At 42.2% G+C, this 27,982-nt stretch overlaps 1 protein-coding gene across 4 annotated transcripts in view; it reads left to right on the top strand.

Annotated features, from left to right (window-relative positions):
• Positions 1-27,982, top strand: part of LOC127043930 (palmitoyltransferase ZDHHC11-like) — a 101,809-nt gene that overhangs the window by 55,123 nt on the left and 18,704 nt on the right. For all 4 annotated transcript variants that reach the window (XM_050938220.1, XM_050938219.1, XM_050938221.1 and 1 more), the window contains exons 5-9: positions 3,323-3,447; positions 4,898-5,053; positions 12,300-12,421; positions 14,157-14,215; positions 24,592-24,700. In XM_050938220.1, coding sequence (XP_050794177.1) covers positions 3,323-3,447; positions 4,898-5,053; positions 12,300-12,421; positions 14,157-14,215; positions 24,592-24,700 — 571 coding nt within the window. The remainder of the gene's footprint in view (positions 1-3,322; positions 3,448-4,897; positions 5,054-12,299; positions 12,422-14,156; positions 14,216-24,591; positions 24,701-27,982) is intronic.

Genomic DNA, 27,982 nt, shown 5'->3' with positions numbered 1-27,982 from the left:
CCGCTATATCGAGTCACAATAGTTATGGCAGATATATGTTCACTGACCAATCTGAGAGTTAATTCTTATCTTGCAAGATTTGATCTTTGAATTAAATAAGTGTCCTTAGTTGGTATAGTCTGATCTGTACTAAGTGTATTGTTGCTATTCTGTAATTAATAAAACTTGTGCTTTAAAAAATATCTTTTGTTGTACCGTAGGCATTTCATTTTTATTCAAATTTGCAGCATCAGTCCAAAAAGAATACAGTAAATACATTAATTTCCTTTTTTCTTTTGTTGGATTTTATACTACATAGAACAGAGTGAATAAAAGAAATGCATATACACCTCTACCCCGATATAATGTGACCCGATATAACACGGATTCACATACAACGCGGTAAAGCTCTGAGACGCTGCTCTGAGCAGCGTGTTAAGGGTGCCAGACCAGGGCTGAGGGGTTGGATAAGAGGCAAAGGGTCTTGGGGGTGGTCAGGGGCTCCCCACCCCCTAGGGTCTAGGAGGCAGAAGCTGGGGGGGGAGCAATTTATGGGGCCCCACAGTCCGAGAGTGGCCCAGAGGATTAATGCGGGGCCGGGAGCAGCCTGCTCCGCTTCCCTCTCCCCGGCCCCAGCCGTGTCACTCAGGGGAGAGGATATGGGGGAAGGGATCCCCCCCCACACTCACCGGCAGCAGAGAAGCCCGGCCCCAGCCTGCTGCACTCTGCCAGCTCCCAGCTGTGGCGCTCCGCTTCCCGCCTCAGGTGGGTGCGGGACCTTTCCCCAACCCCCGCCCCCCCCGTGATACAGCTGGGGTTGGGGCAAGGAAAGTGGAATGGGCTGGGGCCAAATCTCTCTGCTTCCCGCCACCGGTGAGTGCGACGGGCCTCCTTTCCCCAACCTCCCCGCACTCACCAATGGTGAGAAGTGGAGCAGCCTGGCCTCAGCCCGCTCTACTCCACCAGCTCCCAGCTGCAGCACTCTGCTTCCCGCCACCGGTGAGTGCAGCGGGCGTCTTTTTGCCAACCTCCCTGCACTTACCGGCAGCGGGAAGTGGAGCGCCGCGGCTGGGAGCTGACGACGTGTAGCAGGCTGGGCCACATTGGTCCGCTTCCCGCCGCTGCCAGTGAGTGCGTCAGGGGGCGGGGGTTGTGGATAGGGGTTGGAGCAGTCGGGGGACAGGGTGCAGGGGGGGTTGGGTACAGGGTGGGATCCTGGGGGTGATTAGGGACAGGGGTCTCTGGAGGAGGCGGGCAGGGAAGAAGAAACGGGGGGGGGGAGAAGCAAGTTCGATATAACGCGGTCTCACCTATAACATGGTGAGATATTTTTGTCTCCCAAGGACTGTATTATATCGGGGTAGAGGTGTAATATTATTATTACCTTCCTGTAAGGAAGGTAAAATAAACTGAAGCAAACCCAAGTGATATTTGTTTTACCAAATCCCCCTTGTTTTTGAATTCTGCATGCCAGTCTTCAGTTTGTAAAGTAGCCAACTACTGGTCATGAGGAAAGACGCTTTAAAGTGAGAGCCTGCTACCTACTCTATGGATATATAAAGATATATATGTGAGCGCTTACAAAAAGAGTAGAACAAAATGTGAGCTGCTTCAGCCCCTGAATAGGGTTTATGGTGAAGATTGTGTAAATTCTTCTTCACATTTAAAATGCCACAAGCTGAATGGAAAAGAAAAAGTTGAATTATTTGAACAGAAGAGTAACAAAAGGAGTGTGAGTGGAAAATGACAGGAGTCTATATTTTGTAGTGAAGCCAGAGTAACTCAAGTGGTTCTTTGTTCTGCCACACTTTAAAACAGACTCTAGAAAATGAAAAGTAGGTGAGGTTCCTTACTCTATGTTAGAGAGATGAATAGGGGCTATGTTTAGAGGGATTTAATTTGGTCGGTGGGTGGAACAATCTTTTGACCTTGTTCCATTACCCTGGCTAGTAGCAGATGGCTCTGGGGTATAAGCTTTCAATCCCATGGTGTAACAGGTATGTTGTAGATGGCCTGGGAGTCGTTGAGTGGAAAAAAGTCTTGTTGCCATTATAAAATACTCTGGGGTCATATACCCCATTGAGACAGATTAGGGTTTATTGGGCAGCAGTGGATGGATAAGGGATTTGGAGTGTAGCTGTGCTCAAGTACCACAACCGTGTTTTGGAGCCAGAGGCTTATTCTTCTAGGTGATTCCAGTGCAAATGTGGATGATACTTCAGGAGTGACCTTAGATGTCATATTGTACATAGCATTCATGGGGCTCTCCTAATGGGTTTTGGCACTCAATTTAAAGCTAACTTGCTTTGGATTTGATCTCTGATTTGGAGGGGCTGGGGATGATAAATGTTCTCATTTTAGTTTGGCGTCAGGGCTTACCCATTGCTCTCTCTGATGCAGTGGAACCATTTTATTTGCTTAACCACAAAGACAGGTGGCCCAGTACGGTTTCAAAACTCTTTAAGGGAGAATATTCAATGTCGGTGCATGTGGACTACTCTTCCAGTGGTCCGGTTAGACACTGATTTATTTGTCCTCTACTCTCAGTAGGGTTGTTCTAATTCCCCCAGCTTTGCACCCTCCCCACAGAGTCAACCTTTTCTTCAGGCAGCCTGTGACAGAGGTAATGGAAAGAGAAGAGCAGACGGCTGAGTGCTGGCGACAGAAACCAACCTCTAAATCTGATTGATCGTATCATAAATCACTTTTGAAGTTTTATGCAATGACTGTAATGGAAACAAAAAGGAAGTTTTCTTCTCTTCCGTTACAGCCACTGAAGTTACAATTGACAGCACTGGTGAACCTGGGTTCCCTTGTCACGGCACAACCCAGATTGTCTGTTTTCATCTATGGAAGTCCTACGTTGTTTGGTTCCTTCTTGGCTAATTTACAAATTTGCCTCTTCTATTCCATTGGCTTAAGTCATTTGAGAAACACAAGCTGTCAGGTTTAAACATCTTGGGGCTGGAGGCAGGCTGTGTTTGGTGAGCAGCCAAAGATGCTGAAATTCATATCGTTGGACCGACAGAGCCCAATTATTTGTTTGACCTTCAGTGGATGCCTAAGGCATATGGTTTCATAGGCTTTTTCTTGAGGCAGTGGCCTGTGGGGAGTGGAAGGAGTTAAGTGTTCATTTGTTTGTGGTTGTTTGAGGATGTGAATGAAGTATTTTAACTGAGAATGATGTAGTTTCATACTTGTATTTTTTACTTGAAAGGTATTTTATAAATAAACAAATATTTATTCTTTTAAATCCATGGAAGTTCATGAAAGCTTCATTTATGTGAAGGTGCATGTCTGGTCATCCTCTGAGTATAGTGTTTTCTTTCTCTTATGTACATAGGTTTTTCTTCAATGCTGTTGCCTCTGCTGTTCTTGGTGTCTTCCTCCTGATACTGGTGATCCTTTATGTCTTCATCCAATACTTTGTGAATCCAGCAGAACTACGCACAGCACCTCAGTTTGAAAGTATTTTTCCACTGACTTAAAATATACTGTGTACTTTTTAGGTAGTTTGTCTAATAGTACTGCTCCCAGAGATCCAGTTATGTATTAACTTCATTGAAAGAAGATGTCAGTAGGATTTCTTGGTCAGAAGGTTGTAGGTTGACACTAGTGCAGTGCTGGGAGGATGCTATGTTGTTAAAGATGTCATTCTTTAGATGAGAAATTAAAGTGAATTCTTTTCTGCCTGTCTCTTCTGCTTTTCTTGCTGAAAGTTAAAGATTTCATATCTTTTCCCAAGATTAGGGAATATAACCCCTGTGTACAGACCACCATATTCCTGACCTGGTAATAAAACAAGTCCCTGTATATGATGGACTTCTGAGTCCAACAGTGGCTGCTGTATTTTGCCTATCTAGCCAACTAATTTACTGTGTAAAGCATATGAATTTAAACTGTCTTCACATTCAACTAGAGGAGTTTTACTGCATACATATGACTTAGGAGTGCACACAGATATGTAGAAAGAGTATGTCAAGTTAAAGTGCTTTTAAATACCCGTAAATTACTGAGATATTCTACTGGCCCTAATCTAAATTTTGTTTCTAGCTGTATGAGAAATACTCTTAAATATGTAATATCTAAAAAAGATATTTATATCAATTTTTCTGTCTTCCATAACACTGGACATGGAGATTTAAACTCAAGGCTATTTTAAATGATTTAGAGAGATGTATGTTTTCTAGACTTCCAGAAATTAGTTGGGGAAATGGGGGATAAGTATAGGTCAATCTGGCACTCATTCAAGAGAGGCGTTGCTGGAGCCAGATGTGTGTGATGCAAATCTTCCCCATGTAACTCTTCTAATTACACCCTAATCCTGACCTGTAATACCTTCCTACCATTCCATTTCTGAGATTCTCTTTGAGCAGAAGGTAATTGTGCCATGGTTAGCGAGAGCTTTGTGAGGTGGGTCTGGCTTAGACCGCTAGGTCTGTGACCTGAATCAAGATGTGAATCCAGATCTCCCGAAATGCTGGGACAGTGCTTTAGGGTAAAATTTTCAAAAGCACTTCTAAGTACCATTTTTCAAAAGTGGTGAAGTACTTGGCCTCCTACGTCCCATTGACTGTCAATGAGACTTAGGCTCCTAATTCACTTACTTGCTTTGGAAAATTTTACCCCCAGCCTGTTACACTCCCGCACTCTTCAGTTTTTGAGGACCCATGAGTAGTCCAAGTATTAAACAGAGCTAGGAAGTCTTATTTATCCTTCTGGTTCTGTTTTTAGAATTTTTTTTTAGATCAAAACAAATAAGAGGTGAATAGCCTTGTGCAAAGAACAGTCAAAAAGCCCAGTTGTTAAGAGAGAGTTACTTGAGCTGTAAGAGAGACTGTGGGTAGCTTGTTTTTTCCTATTTCCATTACCAGAAGGATGAAGTGTTTTATTTTCCCCCTTTACTTTGCCCTGGTAGGAGTCATTGAAAACAACACGTGGTTGGCCTTTCTCCCTGTTGCTCCTGCGGAGACTGCAGCAGCTGGAATCCTGGCTATAGCGGTGATCACTGTGCTCCTGGGAATGGCATCGCTTCTGCTGCTGGGACACTTGTTGATATTTCATCTTTACCTCTGTATGTAATATTTCTCTATAAGCAGATGTGCAGTGATTGTTTCAGGAAAATCCTTCTCAGTCTGTTTCGATCAACGACTACAAAAGTTCCATCTTTTTATTTTGTTTTAAATATCTATAAACCCAAGTCTGGAGAACTTCAGCCTCAATGGCTGAAGCACGTTAATTATAAGCAGCTGAGAACAGAGAGTTATAACAGAAAGTGTTAGGTAACTCTATCCCCAATAATGCATTACGGTTTGCATGCACAAATGCGGTTTGGCCAGAAAATTTACCAATGACAGAAAAAGACAAAGACTTGATTATTTGAATTAGCTTAATTACCAAAGAGTGAACATCACCCTGGGGAAGATCCTGCATACAAAGTGAAATGTATACTCTTCCTATAAAGCGGAAAGAAATAATTCTGCTTCCTTTTAAAGGGTTTACTTTTAAGAGAGTCTAAAGAGGGATCAAAGATGCACTTCATTTGGCATTTTAAAATCAAGTTTGTATGTCTTTCCTAAAGATATGATAGTTCAATGAGAAGTTCTGGGCTTGATGCATGAAGTATGGGATGAAATTCTATGGTTTGTGACTAGATAATCATAATCCCTGCTGGCCTTAAAAATCTATTAATCTACAAATACATACTTTTCATGTGCTTAACTATCTTTCAGTATCTTCCTTTGGTCAATATTGGACCAATATTTGTAATCTTGTGTCCCTTCAACTTTTCGGTTTTCCAAAGAAAAGAACTTGATTCTTATCTGCATATTGTTTGACATGCAGACATTCAGAAGTGCTGGAAGACTATTTTCTTTAGTATTTGTTTATTTTATTTTTAATTTTCCACTGCTTTGATGGATATACATAACAGTTCATTAACAATAAAATGCAAATGCATCCAATGTATGTTTTTAGGTACAGTGAAGTTGAAAGTTTCTCTGTGCCACTTGAGTGGGGGAGAACATCTAGAGTATATTCAGTGTCAGTGCATCACTTAAAGCATCTTCTTGCAATTACAGACTAAATATATTTTAAGTACCATTTAAAATATTTATACTTTTTTTCCCCAAAATTTGTTTACCTAACTGGTTTTCAAAATAACATGAAGTACATGTAATTTCAAAGCTTCTGAATGGAACCTTCCCTCTTTCCACCCCTCTCTTGATCATCACCTCTACCTGCCTCACTTCCACAAATGCACTTCTGTTGAAGTGATATAAGATGTAATGGCATTTTAACTGATCATATAGCCAATTGATCTTGCCAGTTGTGCTTTCTGTTTGTGCAAGAATGTGGGGTGAGAAGAACCAGCTTTTTTCAAATATCTGAGATGGAAAAGGATTCTAGATATTGGTATGTCAAGAAGTGCACTGAGCATTGAAAGGTTCTCTTGTACAGCGTGCTTTGCAAAACTGCATTCCATACTTTAATTGTAGTGTTTTTTCTCTGTGTAGATATTTTGACCTAAGCTTTTTTTAAAAAAATTGGGAGCTTTTGAGTGTTTCTCGTTTTTCAAAAAGGAAACTGATTAATTATCAGTGACGTGGGTGCATCTTTATTGAAATCCACAGCATTCTATGCTTTTTCTAGTGACTCTCTTATCTTCTTACTGTATTTGATCAGATTAAAGGTTCCAGAGTACTTCACTGGTAGCCTAGCTTTCTTCATGTTTTTCTTTTTGAAGTCCAGAGTATGGGGTAGTATTAAATAATTATTACCAAGATGTTTGACCTTTTTAGATGTGCTTCTTGATAATGTTTTGCCATAGTCACGTGACTACTCAAGCAATCAGACTTTGACTTTTTATAATATTTTTTTTAATCATCTTTTGGTTGCTTTGACAGAACATGATACATTTAAAAATTATCCATACCTATTGAAATAGATATTCACATACCTCTTGAAAATTAACTGTTTGGGCTGTGTAGGTAGGTTGGAGGATATAATTAAATATCCATGATATTCACACCATTGCAAATATTCTTTGAACTTAATAGCCACAACACGTCTATTCCCAGAAAACTTTTAATTTAGTAAAGGTGGTAAATAGAGATTGATTGATTTATTTATTTATTTAAATATAAAGATTTTAGAACATCTGAATTCCAAACAAACATTTGAAAATTAGGAAATGTATAGTATCTTTCCACAATCACCCTGTGAAATCACTTGCTATAAATGCAAACATAATGCTATGCTTCATTTTTTCATGTCAGTTCTCCTTTGTAGAAGAGATGGAAGTGACTTATTGTGTCATCAAATAGAACTCTCCGGCAGTACAGGATTTGTCACTGTAGTCATAGGCGGCGGGTTATATGGGCTCAAGGTGCCCGGGCTCTAGGAATATTCAGGGCCGGGTGCCCTGCTCCAGCAATATTTGGAGCTGGGTCTCTCCCCTGGCCCTGCCTGGATCGGGCCCCGGCCCCAGCCCGGCCCCGGCCCCCGCGGGTCTCCCCCCACCCCACTGTGTCCCTGCCTGGAGCGGGTCCCAGCCTCCGCCTTCCACCCCTCCCCCTGCATCCCTCCTCCAACGAGTCCCTGCCTGCTCGCGCTGTCAGAGATTGGCTCCCGGCAGAACTGTCTGCTGCCCCAGGGTCCTAGTGCCTGCCATCCAAAAATGGGAAGGCAAGCTGCCCTTACCCTGCCCTAGCCCTGAGCCTCTCCAGCGCCCGAAACCCTCATCCTCAGCCCCAACCCTCATCCCCCTGCACTCTGATCCTCTGCCCCAGCAAGAGCCCTCATCCCCCTGCACCCTAATCCTCAGCCCCAGCCAGAGCCCTCATCCCCCCGCACCCTGAGCCTCTGCCCCAGTTCTGAGCCCCCCCGCATCATGAACCCCTCATACTCAGCCCCAACCCTCATTCCCATGCAGCCTGATCCTCTGCCCCAGCGTGCACCACTTCCCCCTTCCTACACCCCCATCCCCAGCTGAGCCTGGACCCAAACTCCGTTCCAAAGCCTGCACCCCTCACCTCCTCCTGCACACCCACCCCCTGCCCCAGCCCAGAGCCTGCACCCAGCACCCAAACTCCCTCCCAGAGCCTGCAGCCCTCACCCCTTCCTACACCCCCATCACCAGCCCAGAGCCTGCACCCAAACTCCATCCCAAAGCCTGCAGCCCTCACCCCCTCCTGCACACCCACCCTGTGCCCCAGCCTGGAGCCTGCACCCAGCACCCAAACTCCTTCCCAAAGCCTGCACCCCTCCTGCACCCTAATCCCTAGCCCAGGACCTGCACCCCAGACCTCCCGCCTGAAACCCCACCCAGAGCCTTAGGCAGGTGGAGGCGGAGTTTGAGGGGGCGGAGTTGGGGGCAGAGTTGGGAGGGCGGGTTCTGGGCACCACCAAAATTTCTACAAACTTGCCTCCCATGACTGTAGTTTATGATCTAGTCGTAAATGTCTATCCATATATAAAGGTTGCGAAGACGCTGAAAACTATGCATGGTTCTTGATAGAAAGTTATCATTTCCATGAAGAATTTCTGAAGCACTTGGAATGTTTTTCCCTACAGTGCACACAGTATTCAGTTAACCTCCCAGCAAAGTTTTTAATAGAACCTGGTTTGCTAACTCTTCTTAAGGATTAGTAAATGCAACACATTTGGAATTCATAGGCTAACGTTGTTGTTGTTGTTTTTATTTGTTTACGTGAAAAGGCAAGTAAGTTAAACTTTTTGCAGAATGAAATACTAGTAATGTTTGGAGGTTTCAGATCTTAAATGGCCAGTGTATATTCCAACTCTAGCTTTAGAATACATGATTCTTCTCTGGCAGGATATCAAACATACAAAAATCAAGTGGAAAGACATTTTTTGGTGGATGTTAAAGGGCAAATGGTATAAAATTTAGCTTTATGAAAAAGTCTTAACACCTTAACTATGGAATTGCTACTGAGACTACATAATTCCACTCTAATGTTTTGAAGCACTGAAGTATGTGCACTTTATTGTTGCAATGCACCCAAAAAGGATAAACTAGTATATGTAAAAGGCTTTGACAAAGAAAAAAACAGTTATATTTTAGTGCAACTTAATATTACACTGTTGTATACTTGCATTTATAGCTACTTTTCTCAGCCAGGCTATGATTAGAGAGAAGTTTGCTGATTCTTGGTCAATCAGTGCAGATGTTTGGGAATAGTACCTTCCAGCCAGCAGGTGGAGGCAATACAATGAACACTTTTGGTGGTGTCATCCCTCTATATGAGGGGCTTGCTTGTTCACCACAGGTCTAGTTCTCTCTCGGGCAGGTAGAGAAAGCTACACAGTGCCCTGAAAAAAAGAAAAGTGGGCCTGGAGTCACTCATAGGAGAAGACTCCTGTAGCTGACTGGCTACCCCTGGGCAGGGTATTGATAGGGTTATGGCTCTAACGCCTGCTTTTGTGGGCAGCATGCTTCCAAGCCAGGGAGCCTCTCCTGAGTCACCTGAACCTCATGCCCCCCAGAGAGGCTCTTTTCCTTGCTGCAGGGCAGCCTCTTCTGTGCTTTCAAACATCCCAGAACTGGCCACATGTTTAAACTCTGCCACAGCTCCTCTTTCTCTGCTCCCAGAGTTAGGGGACAAATCTGGGGCTGCTTCTTCAGCTGTTCCCCTGCACATGTCCCTCCTCCCGGGACCCCCGCATGGAGCCAGGGAGAGCTGCACTGTATTCATGGCTTGGACTCGAGGGCAGCTGTGTTGGCTGTGAGGTGCTCAAAAAAAACAGAGTGAGAACAGGGAACGGTGAAAATGGCCTCAGGAATTCCGCAAGTGCAGGAAAAAGGAAAATACTCTGGCTTAAAAAAACCCAAACACCTGCCAGAATTACCCAGTAATCTCCTATCAAGCTCCTGCAGATCTTCGCAAGCACTTCCAGTTCATCCATGAGTCAGGCACAGGGATTGTCCGGGGATGGGAACTACCAAACAGGCTAACCAGGTCAGTTGTGCTTGTTTTCCAGAATGAATGCAAAGGTACTTGCTGAAAATCCTTGTGTAGAAATGTCCATTTTAAGGATAATGAGGTCGCCCAGACCTGACACAAACAGAACCTTGGCTCAGGGGACAAAAAAGGAGGTTCATGATGTCTGGTCCCATGCTCCAGGTGCCCATGCAGTGGGGCCTGCAATCGCATATACCCCTGGTAGCAGCGAGGAGAAGCAGCACTAGCTGACCCACTACCCATTCAGGTTTGGCCCCACCAAACCTTGGCCCCACAAACCTCGTCATGAAAAGAGGGTAACGGGACCAAAATTGAGTGAATGGTGTTGTGCATGGGGGTGTGGGCCACAATGCCACTCAATTCTGGCCTCACAGCCCCTCTGTCGTGATGGAGGAGGCATGGTCATAGTGGGCAGTGGGGCAGCCAGTTTTGCTCCTCCTCATCAGGACTCCCCCCCACCCCCGCCAGTGGCCTGCCCATCCTCGCCCCACTTCCAACAGCCTGCATCCTCTCTCAAGGTGGGAAGGAACACTGCAGCTGGATGGGCTGGGCTGGAAGGCAAGGGCTGATGATGGTGCTGACCAGGCAGGCAAGGTGCTGGGGCCATCAGCTGCAGTGGGGATGGCTCCACAGGGTTTGACAGTGTGTACACAGGGAAAAATTTTGAGGGGTGCCTCTGTGTCTATCTTCACAGCCTATTTCTCTAGAGCAGTGCCTCAGCTTGCACAGAAACTGCTATGGGAAATGGTGAAAAAACTTGTTTAAAAAGGTATCAGGATTTTTTCCCTCTTGTCTTCAGGCTACTTGGCCTGTTGTTGCTGTTTAGGAACGGGGGAGAAAGGAATTTGTGGCTTGGTTTTCTTCCAAATCTGCTAGAACTACTGGTACAGCAAGCAGATCTAAAAAGTTAAATCACTTGTTTTTCCTTAAATATGTTCATTTCAAAATGTATTGATCAGAGACAATGGATGAGAAAAAGCAATCAGATTCCTGCTCCATTACATTTTCCTTGTTCTTGGGGAAATATACCAGTATCTGGTTACTGTGTGAGATTGGATGGTAGAAACTGACAAAAGAAAGTTTTATTGAAATGTAAAACCACATGAATCTCATCTGGTTTCATGTTTCATCACCATCTTGAAATACCAATCATATATGTAGACAGAGTTGCTAAGATTAACAATCAATTGGGGTAAAATTTTTAGCTTGTATCAAAATTGCACAGACTTTTGGCCTGCTTTCAGTGTTGAAAGTTGGCCATTTTGAGTGCATTTTATTTAAGAACACAAGAATGGCCATGCTGGGTCAGAGCAATGGTCCATTTAGCCCAGCATCCTATCTTCCAATGGGGGCCAATGCAAGATGCTTCAGAGGAAATGAACAGATCAGGGCAATTATTGAGTGAGCCATTCCCTGTCATCCCAGGAACTGGCAGTAAGAGACTTAGGGACACCCAGAACATGGAGTATCATCCCTGACTGTCTTGGCTGATAGCCAGTGATGAATCTTTCCTCCATCAACTTATCTAATTCTTCTTTTAACCCAGTTATACTTTTGGTCTTCACAACATCCCCTGGCAATGAGTTCCACAGATTGGCCATGCTTTGTGTGGAGAAGCACTCAGTGATATTGGGTTCTTTCTAACAGGAAATTCCAAAGTGAAACTTCAAAGTTTCCATCAGCATGGATTGAAATTGAAGAGAACTTTCATACAGAGACACAGCCAGAATGAAATAGCTCTGTTTGAACAGCTCTACTTGCTATTCAAAGCTTAGATGGAAGCTTCTTAACTCTATCTTCTCCTCTTTGAAAGAAATATTAGGTGTTCACAGTCTTTTCAGTGCTCTGTGCTCTGAAGATGGTATAGTGCAGCCTCTTGAAAACTTGTCTGTCATTCTGCCAGTAACAACTGGTTGCAGCTGCATCACACTGTACAACATTTCAGGGACACTTTTCCACTGTTACATCATTATAAGTGTGTTGATTTACAGTTTCTAATGCCAAATCCCACATGATGATGATTGAGGAAGCTGAAGTTCATTACAACAGAATATCCATAAGGAAATATAATTCTACTAAGTGCTACGATGACTAGATGCTATTGATGATAGAGATGAAGCAAAATGGCCACTTCATGGCCTTTCAAGTGTGCTAAATATAAATTCAGGAACAAAGAAATACACATTGTGGGTCCTTGATTCAGGTGGTGTAGGGAGGTTGGATAATCTATTTAAAATGTGGTGCTGTGGGGTTTTGTGTGTGTGTGTGCTGTAAATTGCTTAGCTACATGGGATAAGTTTAAATTAAATTGTAGTTTATATTCTTTGTTGTAAACAGTGGGCAAGAAGCTGAGTACTTTTGAGTATATGACAGAGCAGCGACGCACGCAGAATACCAGGGACCCAGAAAGTGATGTGGAAATCACAGAAAATACATCTGTTAGAATGGATCCCCTTCAGGTAGGACCTTGTTCCCCTCCTGCATCCAGAAATCCATCTTCTTTCTGGTGCCTGTGAGTTCCGCAAAGTTAGTGTTGGAAATTGATATGGTGGGCCAGAAATATAGGAATTCCATCACCTGAGAAGGAAGGATTCTTTGATAGCTAACAGATGAGCTCAGGAAAAGTTTACACCAAATCAGCTAAAATGCTGATAAGGGATTTTTTTTCCCCAGCGAATTGTCTTACTATAGGTAGCTTGGTAAATGCTTGGTAAGTGCTATCTCATGATGAAGGATGGACCTTAAACCATAAAACCCCCTTGCAAAAACCAATTTGCATCCAGCATAAGTTTAAATTAAAAAAACAAGCTGATGGTGAACCGGACTGTTGCCTTCACCACCCATTTATATGGATTTGCATTCTGGGCATGTTGGGTTTTTTTCACTATGTCCACCTGAAAAGTTCCACCAGCTAAGTGGCAGTGCAAAATCACCAATGTTGAGGTGCTGAAGCACAGAAGGACCATGAACAGTGAGGTCATATGATTAGAATTCAGCTTTGTGTCCACATTTAAAAATTGTTACTAGTTAGCAGCTGAAAGGCTACAGAATGCCAGCATTCTGAGCTGAAGCTAGAGAAGCAAACAAGGCAAACATTATAAAAAAAAAAATGAGGACTGTCTGCAGTTTAACCTAAAACTCTGTCTCATCGGTATTGCCACCTCCTAGCATTCAGAAGTCTTGATTCATGCTCCCCAAAATGTATGAGAGTGGCTTAAAAATTCTGAGCATTCCATTTTGTTTTTAAGGTGGAGTTCTTTTTATTTGCCTTCCAGTTTTTGAGCTCTTCAGGTTTATGTTTTCAAGCTTTCCTTCCCAATTATGAGGGCTATAAATTTCCTACCTTTTTTTTATTCCTTAAATGAAAGCTGACTTGTTCAATCACTTGAGTCTAAGAGGTGGAGGTTTAAGAAAAGCACCAAATATCATGACTTTTGATTAAAATCATAAATGGCAACACTGTAACCTAAACAACACCTGAAGACAAAAATCTTGCAGCTGACTGTGAATTGTCTAATAATGTATTCATGTGGGAATGAGTGCCTCTTCTCTTGGTCTTAAAAATGGCAGATGCTATTGTCCATCATAATAACTTCTTTCTTTAGTAGTCATCTTTATATTCAAAGAGCTACTAGATGTCGTGTGGTCTGACTTTCAGATACAAGTATTGCTTTGAACATTTGATCCTATCAACATTTAAAATGAAACCTCAACATCTACACTCTTAAGAAGAATGCATAACCTACTGTAAAAATGTTGCCACCCATTCCTCCTGCTTTTCTCTAATCTTCCCATTTCTTGTTTTCTTCTGTGTAATGTGGTTTCTGACCTGTAGATTGTAAGCCTTTTGCGGCACAGACTCTGTGTGTGTGAGTGAGAGAGATACCTGTGATAGAGATACCTACCATATTGTTGAGTGCTGGATAAATAAGATCAATTATTATATTAAAACAGGAGATTTTGCCCACCCACAGAATGAGGCTTATTCAGTAACAAGCAAAGAGTTTGTTTATTTGTTTAATAGATTAGCATACCATTTTAAAAATGTATTTAAATAGCATTATACAAATATTTGTTTTGCCTCATTTGCTCAAAGCAATATAAAACTTCCCAAAACTATTGTCTAGAGACTGTCTAGAGGTACAAAATTCTAACACATGGTGGGGGTTTTGTTTGTTTTTTGGATTTTTTTAGGATTTGTCTTTAGCAAGTCAACAAAAGGAGTGTGAGGTTTCAGTTTCATCTCAATCTGGGTGAGTTAAATATAAAATTAAATAGAATGTATCCATGTTTAAAGCCTCCCTTAGCTATGCATAACTGCAATGAATAATTTTTGTCTGAAGATTTAAAAATTGGTGTTCGATTCAAATCAGTGTGTGATGTCTGGCGCAGGGATCATGTGTGGTGTAATACCACGTTCATTATTAGTATTTAGCAACAATGACCTTGTATCATATAAAGACAAATCGTGGTGGTGGCAGCTTCACAGTAAAGGTAATATTGTGATTTGTAGGAAATTCGGGGGTAAAATCCCTCTTTTAAATACCTTAAAGATTAGATTGTTTCACCAAATTTAGCATATTAATTTCTTAGAGGACAATTGAATTTTCTATGACGTTTGCAGACAATCATCTTGCAAGATTTGAGAAGGAAGCATTGAAAAGTGGTCCCTGTATAAGTTTGGTCCTGGGAGCCTAACGCTTTTGTCTCTTCAGATCTAACAGACTAGAGTCCATACCAACTCCAGACTTTACACACACCTTTGGTAACATCTCAAGCATGGCTGCATTTAAAAAAAAAATCAAAGTATTCCTTTTTTCTCATAATTTACTTCTCCACAATGGGAACTTAGTGGAAATGGTGGTCTCCATTCTTGGAATGCTGTCAGCTTGCTTTCCTGTCAGCTGTGCTCAGCACAAACAGCCTGCTAGGATAGGCCGGTCAGAAGGCAGGCAATGAGAGAGGGACTTCTGAGGCAGACGAGATAGAAGAAGGGTAGCTGTCCAGGATGATAAGCCTAGTAGAGTGTACTCTTCCATAAAGCTCTGTGCTGGAGGGCTTAAAATCTGTCTTCCTTTCCCTTTCTCTCCCAAATGAGAAACCAATTTGTTATCCTAGCACTCAACATAATTGACATCTTCATGCTCTCTGCACTCTGCTGTTGGCCTTATCTCCCAGTCCTTACACCATATAACGAAATCTTGGTTCTACTGAAATCCATATCAAAACTCCCATTGACTTCACTGGGGCCAGGATTTCAATTCAAGTCTCCTCTCTCCTGCCTGACCTCTCTGATATAATCCAGCTCCCCATTAGTGGTTCCCAGTTTAAAGGAGGAATTTGGTACAAGCAGTGAGGAGGCAGATCACACTGGGAGCACAGGTTAGAGTAAATGACTTCTTGCAATAGAGGCAGCAAGTTGAGACTGGCTTCTTCCATTATTCCTGATTTATCTTGCTTGCCTGAAGCTAGAAACCTTCCATCTTTTTATTAAGGCAACTGTACAAAAAAACACTTACATGCTACATTGTACATATTCAGGATCAGGTTAATATTCAAACAACCTGGTTGAAGATTCTAGTTTGCTAGTGGGGGATCCTCCCTCCTCTGAGTACACTAGAAAGGGCGACCACATTTCTAAATGCCTATCCTTTTTTTGGTGCTTTTCTCGTGTATATGCTTGGCATGAAAACTTCTCCGTTACAAGGACAGTCCATATTTTATTATACCATTATTCCATAGAAGGAGAAATCATATTTTCCAGTAATGTGCAATACAAAGTCTAGCTGCTAACAATTAAAAAACATGAATTTGTTGTTCTGTTTAAAATGTAGATACTTTACTGGAGCATTAAGTAAGCAGATCAGGGGATCTCTAGAAAGCCAGATTTTTCTCATAACATGAATCTCTTCTAATAATTCCTTCCCAAACCACCTTTTTCCTGGACGTAAACACAATTTGTGTTCCCACATACATAAGAACGGCCGTACCGGGTCAGGCCAAAGGTCCATCTAGCCCAGTATCCTGTCTACTGACAGTGGCCAATGCCAGGTGCCCCGGAGGGAGTGTACCTAACAGGCAATGATCAAGTGATCACTCTCCTGCCATCCATCTCCGTCCTCTGACTAAAATAATTGGAGATATACCAATCTCCTAGAACTGGAAGGGAACTCGAAAGGTCATTGAGTCCAGCCCCCTGCCTTCACTAGCAGGACCAAGTACTGATTTTTACCCCAGATCCCTAAGTGGCCCCCTCAGGGATTGAATTCACAACCCTGGGTTTAGCAGGCCAATGCTCAAACCACTGAGCTATCCCTCCTCCCCACATATTTTCTCCTTTCTCTACAACTCCTCCAGCAAAGCACCTCCTTAAAAGCAAAAATATGACGACTCTTAACTGGAATCAAATGTCATCTATACAGCAATTTATAAACATTTTCTTTGAGTTACACAAATTGAAGATGTATATTCCCTTAACGATATACTCGCTCATCCAGATCAATTTCTTTGTCCAAATCCCTCTCCCACCTTTTATCAACATCTTTTTCAGTCAAAATTGTATATATCTTAGAAATTAAACTTTTTGTTTCAGCTTGCTCTTGGGTTAACTCCTCCAATATGGAGCCACCTTCTATCCAGATTTCACAATAAAATGTTTGACTTGTAAATATAAAGATCCCATATTTCAATGTTTACATTATTACATACCTCTTGGTATGATTTCAAATCAAAACAAATCAATCTTAGCTCTTACTCACAATGAATAATCACTCTGCTAATAAGGAATTTATTCCAAAGAAATATTAATTAAAGTAGCTAAGGGACAAGCCCTTGGCAACAAGAAATTAAAAAAAAAATGTCCAAATCTGCTACCGTCAGCTGCATGAATGGGTGATTTTTTAATTTTTATTTTAGTGACCTAAATTTCTTTTTAACCCAACAGTTACTATGAATAGCTATATTTGGGCTCCGATCTTCAAGTTTCACCCAGTATTTGGAAGGTCTATTATTAATCCAGTTGATCACATCTTTTAATTGTGATGCTGCATAATAATAATAATAAGCCAAATTAGGGAAAGCTAGTCCACCCCATTTTGTAAGCTTATACACAACTTTATACAGAACCACCCTTTTTTCTTTTTTTTGCATATGGATTTTAATAGCGCATCCTACCATGTTTTGGATGTCCTGTCAGGGATACAGACAGGAATAGACTGAAACAAAAATAACTTTGAGAGGACATTCATCTTTATCGAGGTCACCCTAATCAAGAAATCTCAGATTTGTTCCATTCCGCCAAGTGTTCTATTCCATATTGGAGGGTAATTTGCCTTAAAAATATTTGTATATTTCTCCATAGTATTTATGCCTAAATATTTTAAAGATTTCTTTATCCATTTAAAGTTATGTCGCTGAATGCAGGGTTTTTTGTACCTTTTTAGAAATATGAATTATTGACATTTCAGATTTATTGTAGTTTTTTCTGTATCCTCAACCAGTCCAGATTCTAAAGTCAGTTGTTTTGTCATTTTTAATGCAAGTTTCTGGATCCCTGCAACTATATAACAAGACATCATTAGCATACAAAGCTATTTTGTGTTCTAATCCAGAAAGTGTTTTGATGCCCTTTACTGGGTCTGTTTCTCACATTCACTGCTAATGGCTCCATTTGCCAAAGCAATCAGGGTTTCTGGTTACCCCCCCCCCCTTGTACCCTCTTCAAATTAAACAGAGGGGATTGATGACCATTAACCAAAATAAGCACTTGACGATGATTATATAAGGCCAATGTACCCCTATAAAACTGATTTCCAAACCCAAACCTTATCAAAATCTGCCTGAAGTACTCCCACTCCAGCTGGTCAAAGGCTTTCTCAGCACCCAAAGAGATTTGTGCACATTAGAACTGGTAGAATTAACATTATAGATCAAATTCAGAGTTCTTCTGATATTATCAGATAGATGCCAGCCACCAACAGACCCAAATTGCTTGAAGTTAACATATTTGATGAAACACCATCTGTTTGCTAGTACCTTGACATACATTTTAGCATCCACATGAATTAAAGAAATAGGTCAGTGTGATGCACAATTGGTAAGATCATTTCCTTCTTTAGGAATGACAGACTTTGCCCCTTTCCATGGATCTGCTATCTCGTTCCCCTGCAATATGTCATTAAACAACACTTAGAACTGTCTAATACTCCCCAGAAATCTGATCAAAACCTGGAGTTTTATTGGATTTTAAATTTTTAATTACAACTTCAACTTCCTCTGCAACAATTTGCCCACCAAGAGCTGCCACATCATGCCCAAGAGCTGAAGTAGTTTCAAAATTCTCAAGTATCTGTTTATAAGTGCAGGATTTGGATGTTCTGAAACATACAAAGTGTGGACAATGTTTCAGAAATCTGTTTTTATGCCGGTTACTAAATCTCTCTTTTTATTTCTAATCAGAGGGATGGCTGATTTATCTTGTTTCTTTTTTAACTTTCTGGCTAAAAGCATATGAGTTTTATTGTCCTTTTCATAATTTTTTTGTTTAATGTTTTTAAGTGTTTGCTCATCCTTACCTGTTTGTAGCAGGTTAATCTTCCCTCGTATTGGAATTATTTTCTTATACTCTCTTTTAGATCCTGTAGACTTACGTTTACCTTCGAAAACAGAAAGTTCTTTAACCAAACTCTCTTCTTCAAAAGCAGCAAAGAATCCTGTGGCACCTTATAGACTAACAGACGTTTTGGAGCATGAGCTTTCGTGGGTGAATACCCACTTCCTCAGATGCATGTAATGGAAATATCCAGGGGCAGGTATATATATATGTGTGCTAGCAAGCAAGCTAGAGATAACGAGGTCAGTTCAATCAGGGAGGATGAGGCCCTGTTCTAGCAGTTGAGGTGTGAAAACCAAGAGAGGAAAAACTGGTTCTGTAATTGGCAAGCCATTCACAGTCTTTGTTCAATCCTGAGCTGATGGTGTCAAATTTGCAGATGAACTGAAGCTCAGCAGTTTCTCTTTGAAGTCTGGTCCTGAAGTTTTTTTGCTGCAGGATGGCCACCTTAAGGTCTGCTATAGTGTGGCCAGGGAGGTTGAAGTGCTCTCCTACAGGTTTTTGTATATTGCCATTCCTAATGTCTGATTTGTGTCCATTTATCCTTTTCCGTAGAGACTGTCCAGTTTGGCCGATGTACATAGCAGAGGGGCATTGCTGGCATATGATGGCGTATATTACATTGGTGGATGTGCAGGTGAATGAACCAGTGATGGTGTGGCTGATCTGGTTAGGTCCTGTGATGGTGTCGCTGGTGTAGATATGTGGGCAGAGTTGGCATCGAGGTTTGTTGCATGGATTGGTTCCTGAGCTAGAGTTATTATGGTGTGCTGTGCAGTTACTGGTGAGAATATGTTTCAGGTTGGCAGGTTGTCTGTGGGCAAGGATTGGCCTGCCACCCAAGGCCTGTGAAAGTGTGGGATCATTGTCCAGGATGGGTTGTAGATCCTCTCTTCTTCAAGAGTTCTCTGAGGTCTGATGCTTTATTTATAAGGATCTCCTTTATTATTACCTTTCAGCATCCCCGAGAACATCTTATTGATCCCCTTCATTGTCATTTTCTTCTATATATTTCTGGAAATATTCTAGCTTTTTAATTCTAAGATGGGGTCATAGAACAAAGCTCTATTCAGTCACCAGGCCTTTTTGTTTTTCTTCCTGCATGCCCTGTGTGTATATTCAATTGATCCAAAGTGGGACTAAACACCTTGTTAAAACCCCCTCTAGAATAATAGCCTTTTCCCAAAAATTGATTTATAAAGAAAGAAATTTGTCTGTGATAGGGAGCATGTACATTGCATAAGTTGAGAAGTTTTACCATTCAAGGACCCCTTAATTAAAATACATCTGTTCTCTGTATCTATGAGCTGTGCTGAAACAATAAAAGGGAAGTGTTTATCAAAAAGCATTGCCACCCCTCTTCTATTAGATTGCCCCACAGAAACCTATGGTATCTGTGTCCAAGAAGTATTCAGATATTTATAATTCCTTTGTTTCCTGTAAATAGATTGTACTAGAAACATCTTTTTCAGTGATCAGAATCCCCTTTTCCTTTGATTGTTCATTCACCTAATGTTCTCATTACATTAATAAACTTACCCATGAGTGCCAAGTCTGCTCTCACTCAATATATTACCCTTTGTTAAAAGCAGTGAGACACCTCTGGCAGCCAGATGCCATGTCCATTATATTGCGCCTCTTCTTTTAAATAACATTTTAGATAGAATTCCCATCATACACACAGTGATTTTAAAACTCCCACATATATTGCTTTTCCTTTAACATCTGTATTATTGTATCCTGAGTTTGATTTACCATAAATTATAAGTTCTGAGCCCTAACATTTGTATTAATATCTTTTTTATTAAAACATATACAACAATACTTAATATCTGTCTGTTCTCTTGTTCTCTCTTTTTTAATAATATTCTTGTAAAAGAACTTAATTTAACACTGTGAATGTAATAATGTTTCCAGACTCTCCTGCCTTTATCATGCTTTCAAATGCAGAGCTGAAATCATTGGATCTTCTCCTTGAAGTAGAATGGGAGCTCTTATTAACTGTGTTTGCAGTCTCATAAATTCCTATCTCTCTGTATAGTTTAGAGTGACCAGATGTCCGGATTTTATAGGGACAGTCCCGATTTTTGGGTCTTTTTCTTACATTGGCTCCTATTACACCCTACCCCCATCCCGATTTTTCACATTTGCTGTCTGGTCACCCTAGTACAGTTGTAAGGTGCTGCCAAATGGATAAGGAGTCCTGGCCCTGAAAAGCTTATATTCTAAATGTAGCATGGACCAGTTGATATAGCACTGGACTGTATGCTGGGAAACATAGGTTTTACTCCAAGCTCTGTCATGAACTTGCTATGTGACTTTGGGCAAGTCACTTAACCTCTCTGCTCTTAAGTTTCCTCATCTGTAAAATGGAGATGATGATAATGGGATAATAATGCTTATCTGTGCTTTGTGGATGTTTTCACATCTATGGATGACACAAACTGAATGGCCGGTTGTTGATTTTAGTGGTGCAATAATAGATAGAGAGGGAAGCCCCACCAGAAAGAAATAACAGGGGTGGGTTTTTTTGTGTGTAATTGTTTAATGCTTTTATATAGTAAACATTTGATTTAAAGTTCTACAAATTATGGCATTTTCCCTTTTGATAGCTGATTCTCTCTGTGCTTGGAGAAGAACTGGAACTTGTTTTTAATTTAAAAAACAGAAAAAAATATGGAAAAATTCTAGAATCAAAGTTTTGATTTCATTTATTTGTGCCACTAGAATTTCCACTGGTCCTGACTCTTGCAGTGCAATGCTACTGGGAGTGCATGGGTCGTTACACAAAGTAAAACTATTTCCCCATGTTTATTTCCCCCTATACTGTTCCTCTCACCTTCTTGTCAACTGCTGCAAGTGGACCATTTTGATTACCGCTACAAAAAAAGTTTTTTTTTCTTTCCTCCTGGTAATGGTTCACCTTAACTGATCACTCTCATTATAGCGTGTATGGTAATACCCATTGTTTCATGTTCTTTGTGTGTATATATATATCTTCCTACTGTATTTTCCACTGCGTGCATCCAATGAAGTGGGCTATAGCCCACGAAAGCTTATGCTCAAATAAATTTGTTAGTCTCTAAGATGCCACAAGTACTCTTGTTCTTTTTGCGGATACAGACTAACACGTCTGCTACTCTGAAACCTGAAATATAACTCCTGTAGGCTTGATTTAACTCTCCAATGATAAGATGCAACAAAACCTGAAGCAGCATACTTAGGGGATGAAATAACACTGGTATTTTGAAGAATTATTGTTTCAGCTGCTTGTAAAAATTAAAACTAATTGGCCATTAACAACGTGAATTATATAACAGCCTGGTGTTCAGCGGTGTGTGTGCAAACATGCTCTGTAATTAGGCATATGTAACCTCTGCGTCACTGATTTCAATATCAAAATTAACTGCTATTGTAAAGTTGTTGGGTTTTTTAAGGCATTTTCTTTGTCTTGAGGCTTGGAAAGTATTCATGACAATCCAAATATTTTGTATTGGCTGCCTTTGAACTGTTAATTGACTCAAGCTATAGCTCAGCAACAGAGAATAACACTAAAGGAAGACTGCGGTTTTATAATGTTAACTCTGATGTAGTGTTCTCCTGCAGCAAAAGTACATGTAAGAGCAGAATGCTGTGAAACCAGGTATTTTCATAGCACGTTCTATGTCACGGGATTTAAACTAACCTTGAACTTCTCCACTAAACTAAATTGGTTCACAGTACATGGAAAGATGGGAGCTGCCCTACCAAGTGGGGAGTCAATGCTAATTAAGGCAACTCCCATCTTTTCATGTACTGTGTATTTATACCTGGCTGCTGTATTTTCCACTCCATGCATCTGATGAAGTGCGTTCTAGCCCACAAAAGGTTACACCCAAATAAGTTTGTTAGTCTCTAAAGTGTCACAAGTACTCCTCATTGTTTTAACTGATACAGACTAACACAGCTATCACTATAATTGCCAACTTTCTCCAGTGCCAGTGGGTGCCCATGCCCCCGCCCCTGGCCCCCCCCGACTCCACCCTTTCCCCATCCCCATTCCAACCCCATCCCCAAAGTCCCTGTCCCCTCCCTGCCCCTATTGGATCCCTTCCCCAAACCCCCGCCCTGGCCCTGCCTCTTCCCCCCGTGCATTGCATTCCCACTTCTCCCCCCCTGTCCCTGCCCTGAGAATCGGCTGTTTTGCAGCACTGGAAGGGAGGGGGGAGAAGCAGGATGCGGCAGTGCACTCGCGGAAGAGGTGGAGGCAGGGCCGGCTCCAGGCCCCAGCCCGCCAAGCGCGAGCTTGGGGTGGCATGCCGCGAGGGGGCGCTCTGCCGGTTGCCGGGAGGGCGGCAGGCGGCTCTGGTGGACCGCCTGCAGAGGGTCTGCTGGTCCCCCGGCTCCGGAGGAGCATCCGCAGGCACGCCTGCTGGAGGTCCACCAGAGCCACGGGACCAGCGAGCGGCAGAGCGCTCCCCGTGGCGTGCCGTCGTGCTTGGGGCGGTGAAATGGCTAGAGCCAGCCCTGGGTGGAGGTGGAGGTAAGCTGGAGCAGAGGAGGTGGGGCAGGGAGCTGCCGGTGGGTGATAAGCACCCACAAATTTTTTTCTGTGGGTGCTCCAGCCCCAGAACACCCACAGAGTCAGTGCCTATGGCTACCACTCTGAATCCTGTCTTCTAGAAGAGAGGCATATGGGTAATGGATACCCCTAACAAAACCAGTTGTTTAAAGAAATGTTACATCCTGTTTTGTATCCCACAATCAAGGAAGTAAAGATACCATACTTTTAACTGTACTTATAAAATTACATTATATGAAATTATCTCTGATCAGGGAAGTGTCTTTGCAGTGGGAGAACTGCAAAGATTTTTACTGATAGTATTAAGATGTGGTACCGCAGAGATCTTCTCACAATCCACTGTTCTGCCTGATTCTGTTCTGCATCACTACTTCCAGTAAGATAGGAATTGGAGCTTTCTGCTAAATTGCTGGCAGTGTATCTCTATGGTAAGGCCAGCAGAGGATACTATATGTGTTGTGGTACTCTGTGCCTGTTGATCAATTTGTAAAGTGGCTGTAATGCCTCCATAGGGTGTTAGGAAACGTAATGACTGTAGGCAAAGCACTTCAGGATCACTTGAGGAAAGATGCTATTTAAGTGCGAAGCAGCCAGATTTTTCAAACTGAATTGCCTAAATTATCCAGGTACATAAGTGTCCTGATTTTCAGAGTTAAACATTCACAAGTCTTGCTGACTTTAAGCAGAAATATTTGTATTTAGCACCTCTGAAAATCGAACATCTTACCGGAGACCATAAATATAGATTTAAGTGCTTAACTTTAAGCACCCAGTTCTAGAAATATTGGCCAGTATTTTGCATAATATTAGAATTTCCTCTCTTTCCCTTTGTGTATCTAGCGTGCAGTGGCCCTAGAAATGATCATTTTAATTAGTGGCCTCTTGTGCTGCTCTACTATTAGCCTATCTTGTTCTTTCACATTTATAGCAAATGGTCAATTTCCACATGAAACTTCTTCCCTTTTTTGGACCATTGAATCATATTGCCAGACAATGAAAATGAGGAAAATCAAGTGATTCATTTTGCCATGACAAAGACCTTCCAAATCAGCCATTTCAGAAATTAAAGTCTAGTAAAAATATTTTGTAATTTTGGGTTTAAAAGATTAAGTTGACTTTCTCTCAACTTAGTTTTATACGTCTAATGATGAGTTAGAAGTAAAGGAAGGTTCCTTTTAAATTGTGTTTTAAAAGGAATTTGTTCTTACAGACTTGTTACATATTATGCAGCCTTGGGATACCAATGAAATTTTACTGTAGGCACTGAGAACCTTTTAGCTACAAAGTAATAAATACCCAGATGCTTGCACATAAGCCACTTTTCATAAATAAGGGTTCAGTCTTGTCCTGCGCAGAAAGTAAATAAAAGTGTTGCTTGAGTATAGAGACTGTAAAATCAGGGTGAAATTCAATTCTTAGCTGACATTTCTTTTTATTTCCTCTTGCTTTTTTTCTAGTGCTCTTCAGTATCAGGAAACTGGACAGCTCTCCATTAAACAGCCAAGCATCATCTGTACTGAAGCATCTGATATTGCTTCCTTTACCAATTTGTCTCCTGGTCCAGAGGTAATGATGATACATTTATTACTTACAAGCAAACATATTCTATTTTAATTTATCAGCAATGAATCTTACCATCAGAATTCAGACCATCTTAAAAAGATGAAGCAGATGCAAGCCGTGCAGAGATAAAAGAGCAGGTGCGCACTGTACTAATTTTTAGCACAGTCAGGACTATAAATGTAGCGCCGAATCCAGTGCCCCAGCCTCCACTTTCAAAATGTTTACAGCTGAACACAAGACTTTTAATTAGAGAGATGAAAATCAGTTAATAAAATTACTGGAGTCTCCTTATGAAATCCTTAATGTCATTATCCTCTCTTACAATTGCATCAGAAGGCTTTTGGAGAAATTGGCAGTCGTAGTAATTCAGCAAAAAAAATCCTAATAAGCAGAGATGAACTTTAAATTATCCATAAATAGCTTGATTAGTCAGTAAACAATCTTACCCAACCAGAGCAAGGTGGGTAATTAGATGCTCTGATTACATTCAAATAATATTGTTAAGGTTACCTGTTACTGTCCTCCGTGCATTATCCTTTTTTGTAAACCTTCTAATTAAACTGCAGAATTTTCTTTCAGTAATATTTTTATTTATAGCTAAATGTTTTAGATCGAGGGACCCTAATTTAAAACTTGTCACCTAATTGATCCCTCTATCATTTGGATTAGCATATGCCTTTTATCTAACTCAGGAGTTCTCAACCTTTTTCTCTTTGAGGCCCCCCTTGACATGCTATAAAAACTCCAGTGCCCAGCAAGGGTGAGGGTGGAGGGACTCGGGGCTCCGGGATGGTAGGGGGGATCCTTGGGCGTAGGCATAGTTTGACTTCTATTTGGGGGCAGGGGAAGGGACGGCAGGGCTGCACCACACAATGTGGTCCAGGAAGGGAGTGCCACCTCCACTCCCTGACTCACCTCAGCAGGCCACCCAAAGGTGATGCAACCAAAAAATATAACTCAAAGGGGAGACTCAGTTCAAAAAGTTTGAAAACCACTCAGGATGCAGGGAGGGGTTAACTAGGGGCTGGGTTTGGGCAGAGGGTAGCTCAGGTTGCAGGGAGGGTGTAGGTAGGGGCTGTGTGCTGGGAAGGCTCCTCCTGCGGTGGCTGCTTCCCAAAGGCTCTGCCTCCCTGGAGCCGGGTCCCCCCACCCAGGCAGCTCTTACCGGCTGCATGAGCAGTCAAAGATGTCTGGGAGCTGAGACACAGCCACAACCCTGGGCACCAGCAGCCGATGGGAGAATGCCACAACTGCCTGCTCCATGGCACCACCAGCCAGAGGAGCAGCTGCCCTGCACTGCCTGGCTCTGACTTCTGACCTATGACCTGGCCAGAGTATGGAGCCTGAAAGGGACTGGGGAAGAGGAGATGGGGGGAGATGCCCCTGGGACTACCCCACTCTGGGTAAGGACTACCCCACTCTGGGTAAGTTTGTGGGGGCAACACCAGGGCTCGGGGCTTCAGCCCTGTGCTGCTCACAGCTTCAGCCTGAGAGGTGCACTCTGAGGGGGGACGCCGGGGCTCCCCCGCTGCTCCCAGCTTCGGCAGGGGGCACCACTGCTGGCTTCAGCCCTGGGTTGGGGGACATGCCAGGGCTCCTCTGCTGCTCCCAGCTTCAGCCCTGGGGGGGAAGTGCCAGGGCTTCCAGCTTCTGCTCCGCGCCACTGCCAGGTCTTGGGGCACCAGGTTTCAGCCAGGGGGTTCTGCGCCTCCCCTGAAAAGTCTTGCGGACCCCCAGGGTGCCACGGACCTCCAGTTGAGAACCGCTGAGCTCACTGATTTACCTGGGAAGCTTGGTGTGGGTGTGTGTGTCATAAACAGATAGCTAAGGGTTAATGTCTCTTTCACCTGAAAAAAACAAGTATCCTGAAACACCTGACCAGAGGACCAATCAGGAAACCAAACTTTTTTCAACTCTGGGTGGAGGGAAGTTTGTGTCTGAGTTCTTTGTCTTCTGTCTGCCTGAATCTCTCTCAGCTATGAGAAGGATTTTTCTATTTCCTGCTTTCTAATCTTCTGTTTTCAAGTTGTGAGTACAAAGTTGGTTTTTGCTTTTGTATTTACATGTCTATAGTTGCTGGAGTGCTTTGAATTGTATTCTTTTTGAATAAGGCTGTTTATTCAATATTCTTTTAAGCAATTGACCCTGTATTTGTCACCTTAATACAGAGAGACCATTTGTATGTATTTTTCTTTCTTTTTTATATAAAGCTTTCTTTTAAGACCTGTTGGAGTTTTTCTTTAGTGAGGAACTCCAGGGAATTGGGTCTGCAGCTCACCAGGGAATTGGTGGGAGGAAGAAGTCAGGGGAAAACCTGTGTGTGTTAGATGTACTAGCCTGACTTTGCATTCACTCTGGGTGAGGGGGGAAGAGAGATTGACTCTTGGTAATTCTGTTCTCCAGGCTGGGAATGGGGAGGGTGGAATTCCTCTATTTAGATTCACGGAGGTTGCTTCTGTGTATCTCTCCAGGAACACCTGGAGGGCGGGGAAGGGAAAAGGTTTATTTCCCTTTGTTGTGAGACTCAAGGGATTTGGGTCTTGGGGTCCCCAGGGAAGGTTTTTGGGGGGACCAGAGTGCCCCAAAACACTCTAATTTTTTGGGTGGTGGCAGCAGTACCAGGTCCAAGCTGGTAACTAAGCTTGGAGGTTTTCATGCGAACCCCCATATTTTGGACGCTAAGGTCCAAATCTGGGACTAGGTTACTGACAGTGTGTATACACGCATGTGCATAATGAGCTTTCTTTCTGTTGAAGTATTAGTGTAATAGTAAGGATGAGGAGAATAGTCTTCTAGAGGCTTAAACTGATCTATATTTTCCTGTGGATTATTTAAAGAAGATAAAGACTTATCTGAAGCCCAGGGGGCAGCGCTGTGAGTATTTTAGTTCAGGCATTACGTACAAGAGAGCATACATTACTTGGCTGCTGGCGAATACGTAAGGTGTATGGCAGAGTGTCTCCATCTGCCCAGAAGTGCACCAGAAGAGAAATAATGACCATCCTATGCATCTGTGTTCTAAGGTGTGCAACAGGCAGGGGCATTATGTATAGTTCATTTTGAAAATACAGATGTGTAAGATGTTGCCTGTGCTCTTTGTATACCATAAATTCTCTCAGTGGCATCTTTTTGGAGCACAGGTGGCTGTCTCTCCATTGGTAGGTAACAAGTAAGTAACCAGAGTGTCATTTCACTTGCTTTTGTCTCTCAGGAAGGAGGACAGGGACCATGATCTGGCAGGGACGTCAGCAGAACCTATACTTCAAAATATTGAGACGTAGAAGA

This window comes from Gopherus flavomarginatus, chromosome 2 (genome assembly GCF_025201925.1).
Source record: "Gopherus flavomarginatus isolate rGopFla2 chromosome 2, rGopFla2.mat.asm, whole genome shotgun sequence".
NCBI classification, from domain to species: Eukaryota; Metazoa; Chordata; order Testudines; family Testudinidae; genus Gopherus; species Gopherus flavomarginatus.
Note: the sequence above shows the minus strand (reverse complement) of the source record. Positions and strands in the feature narration are given on the sequence as shown.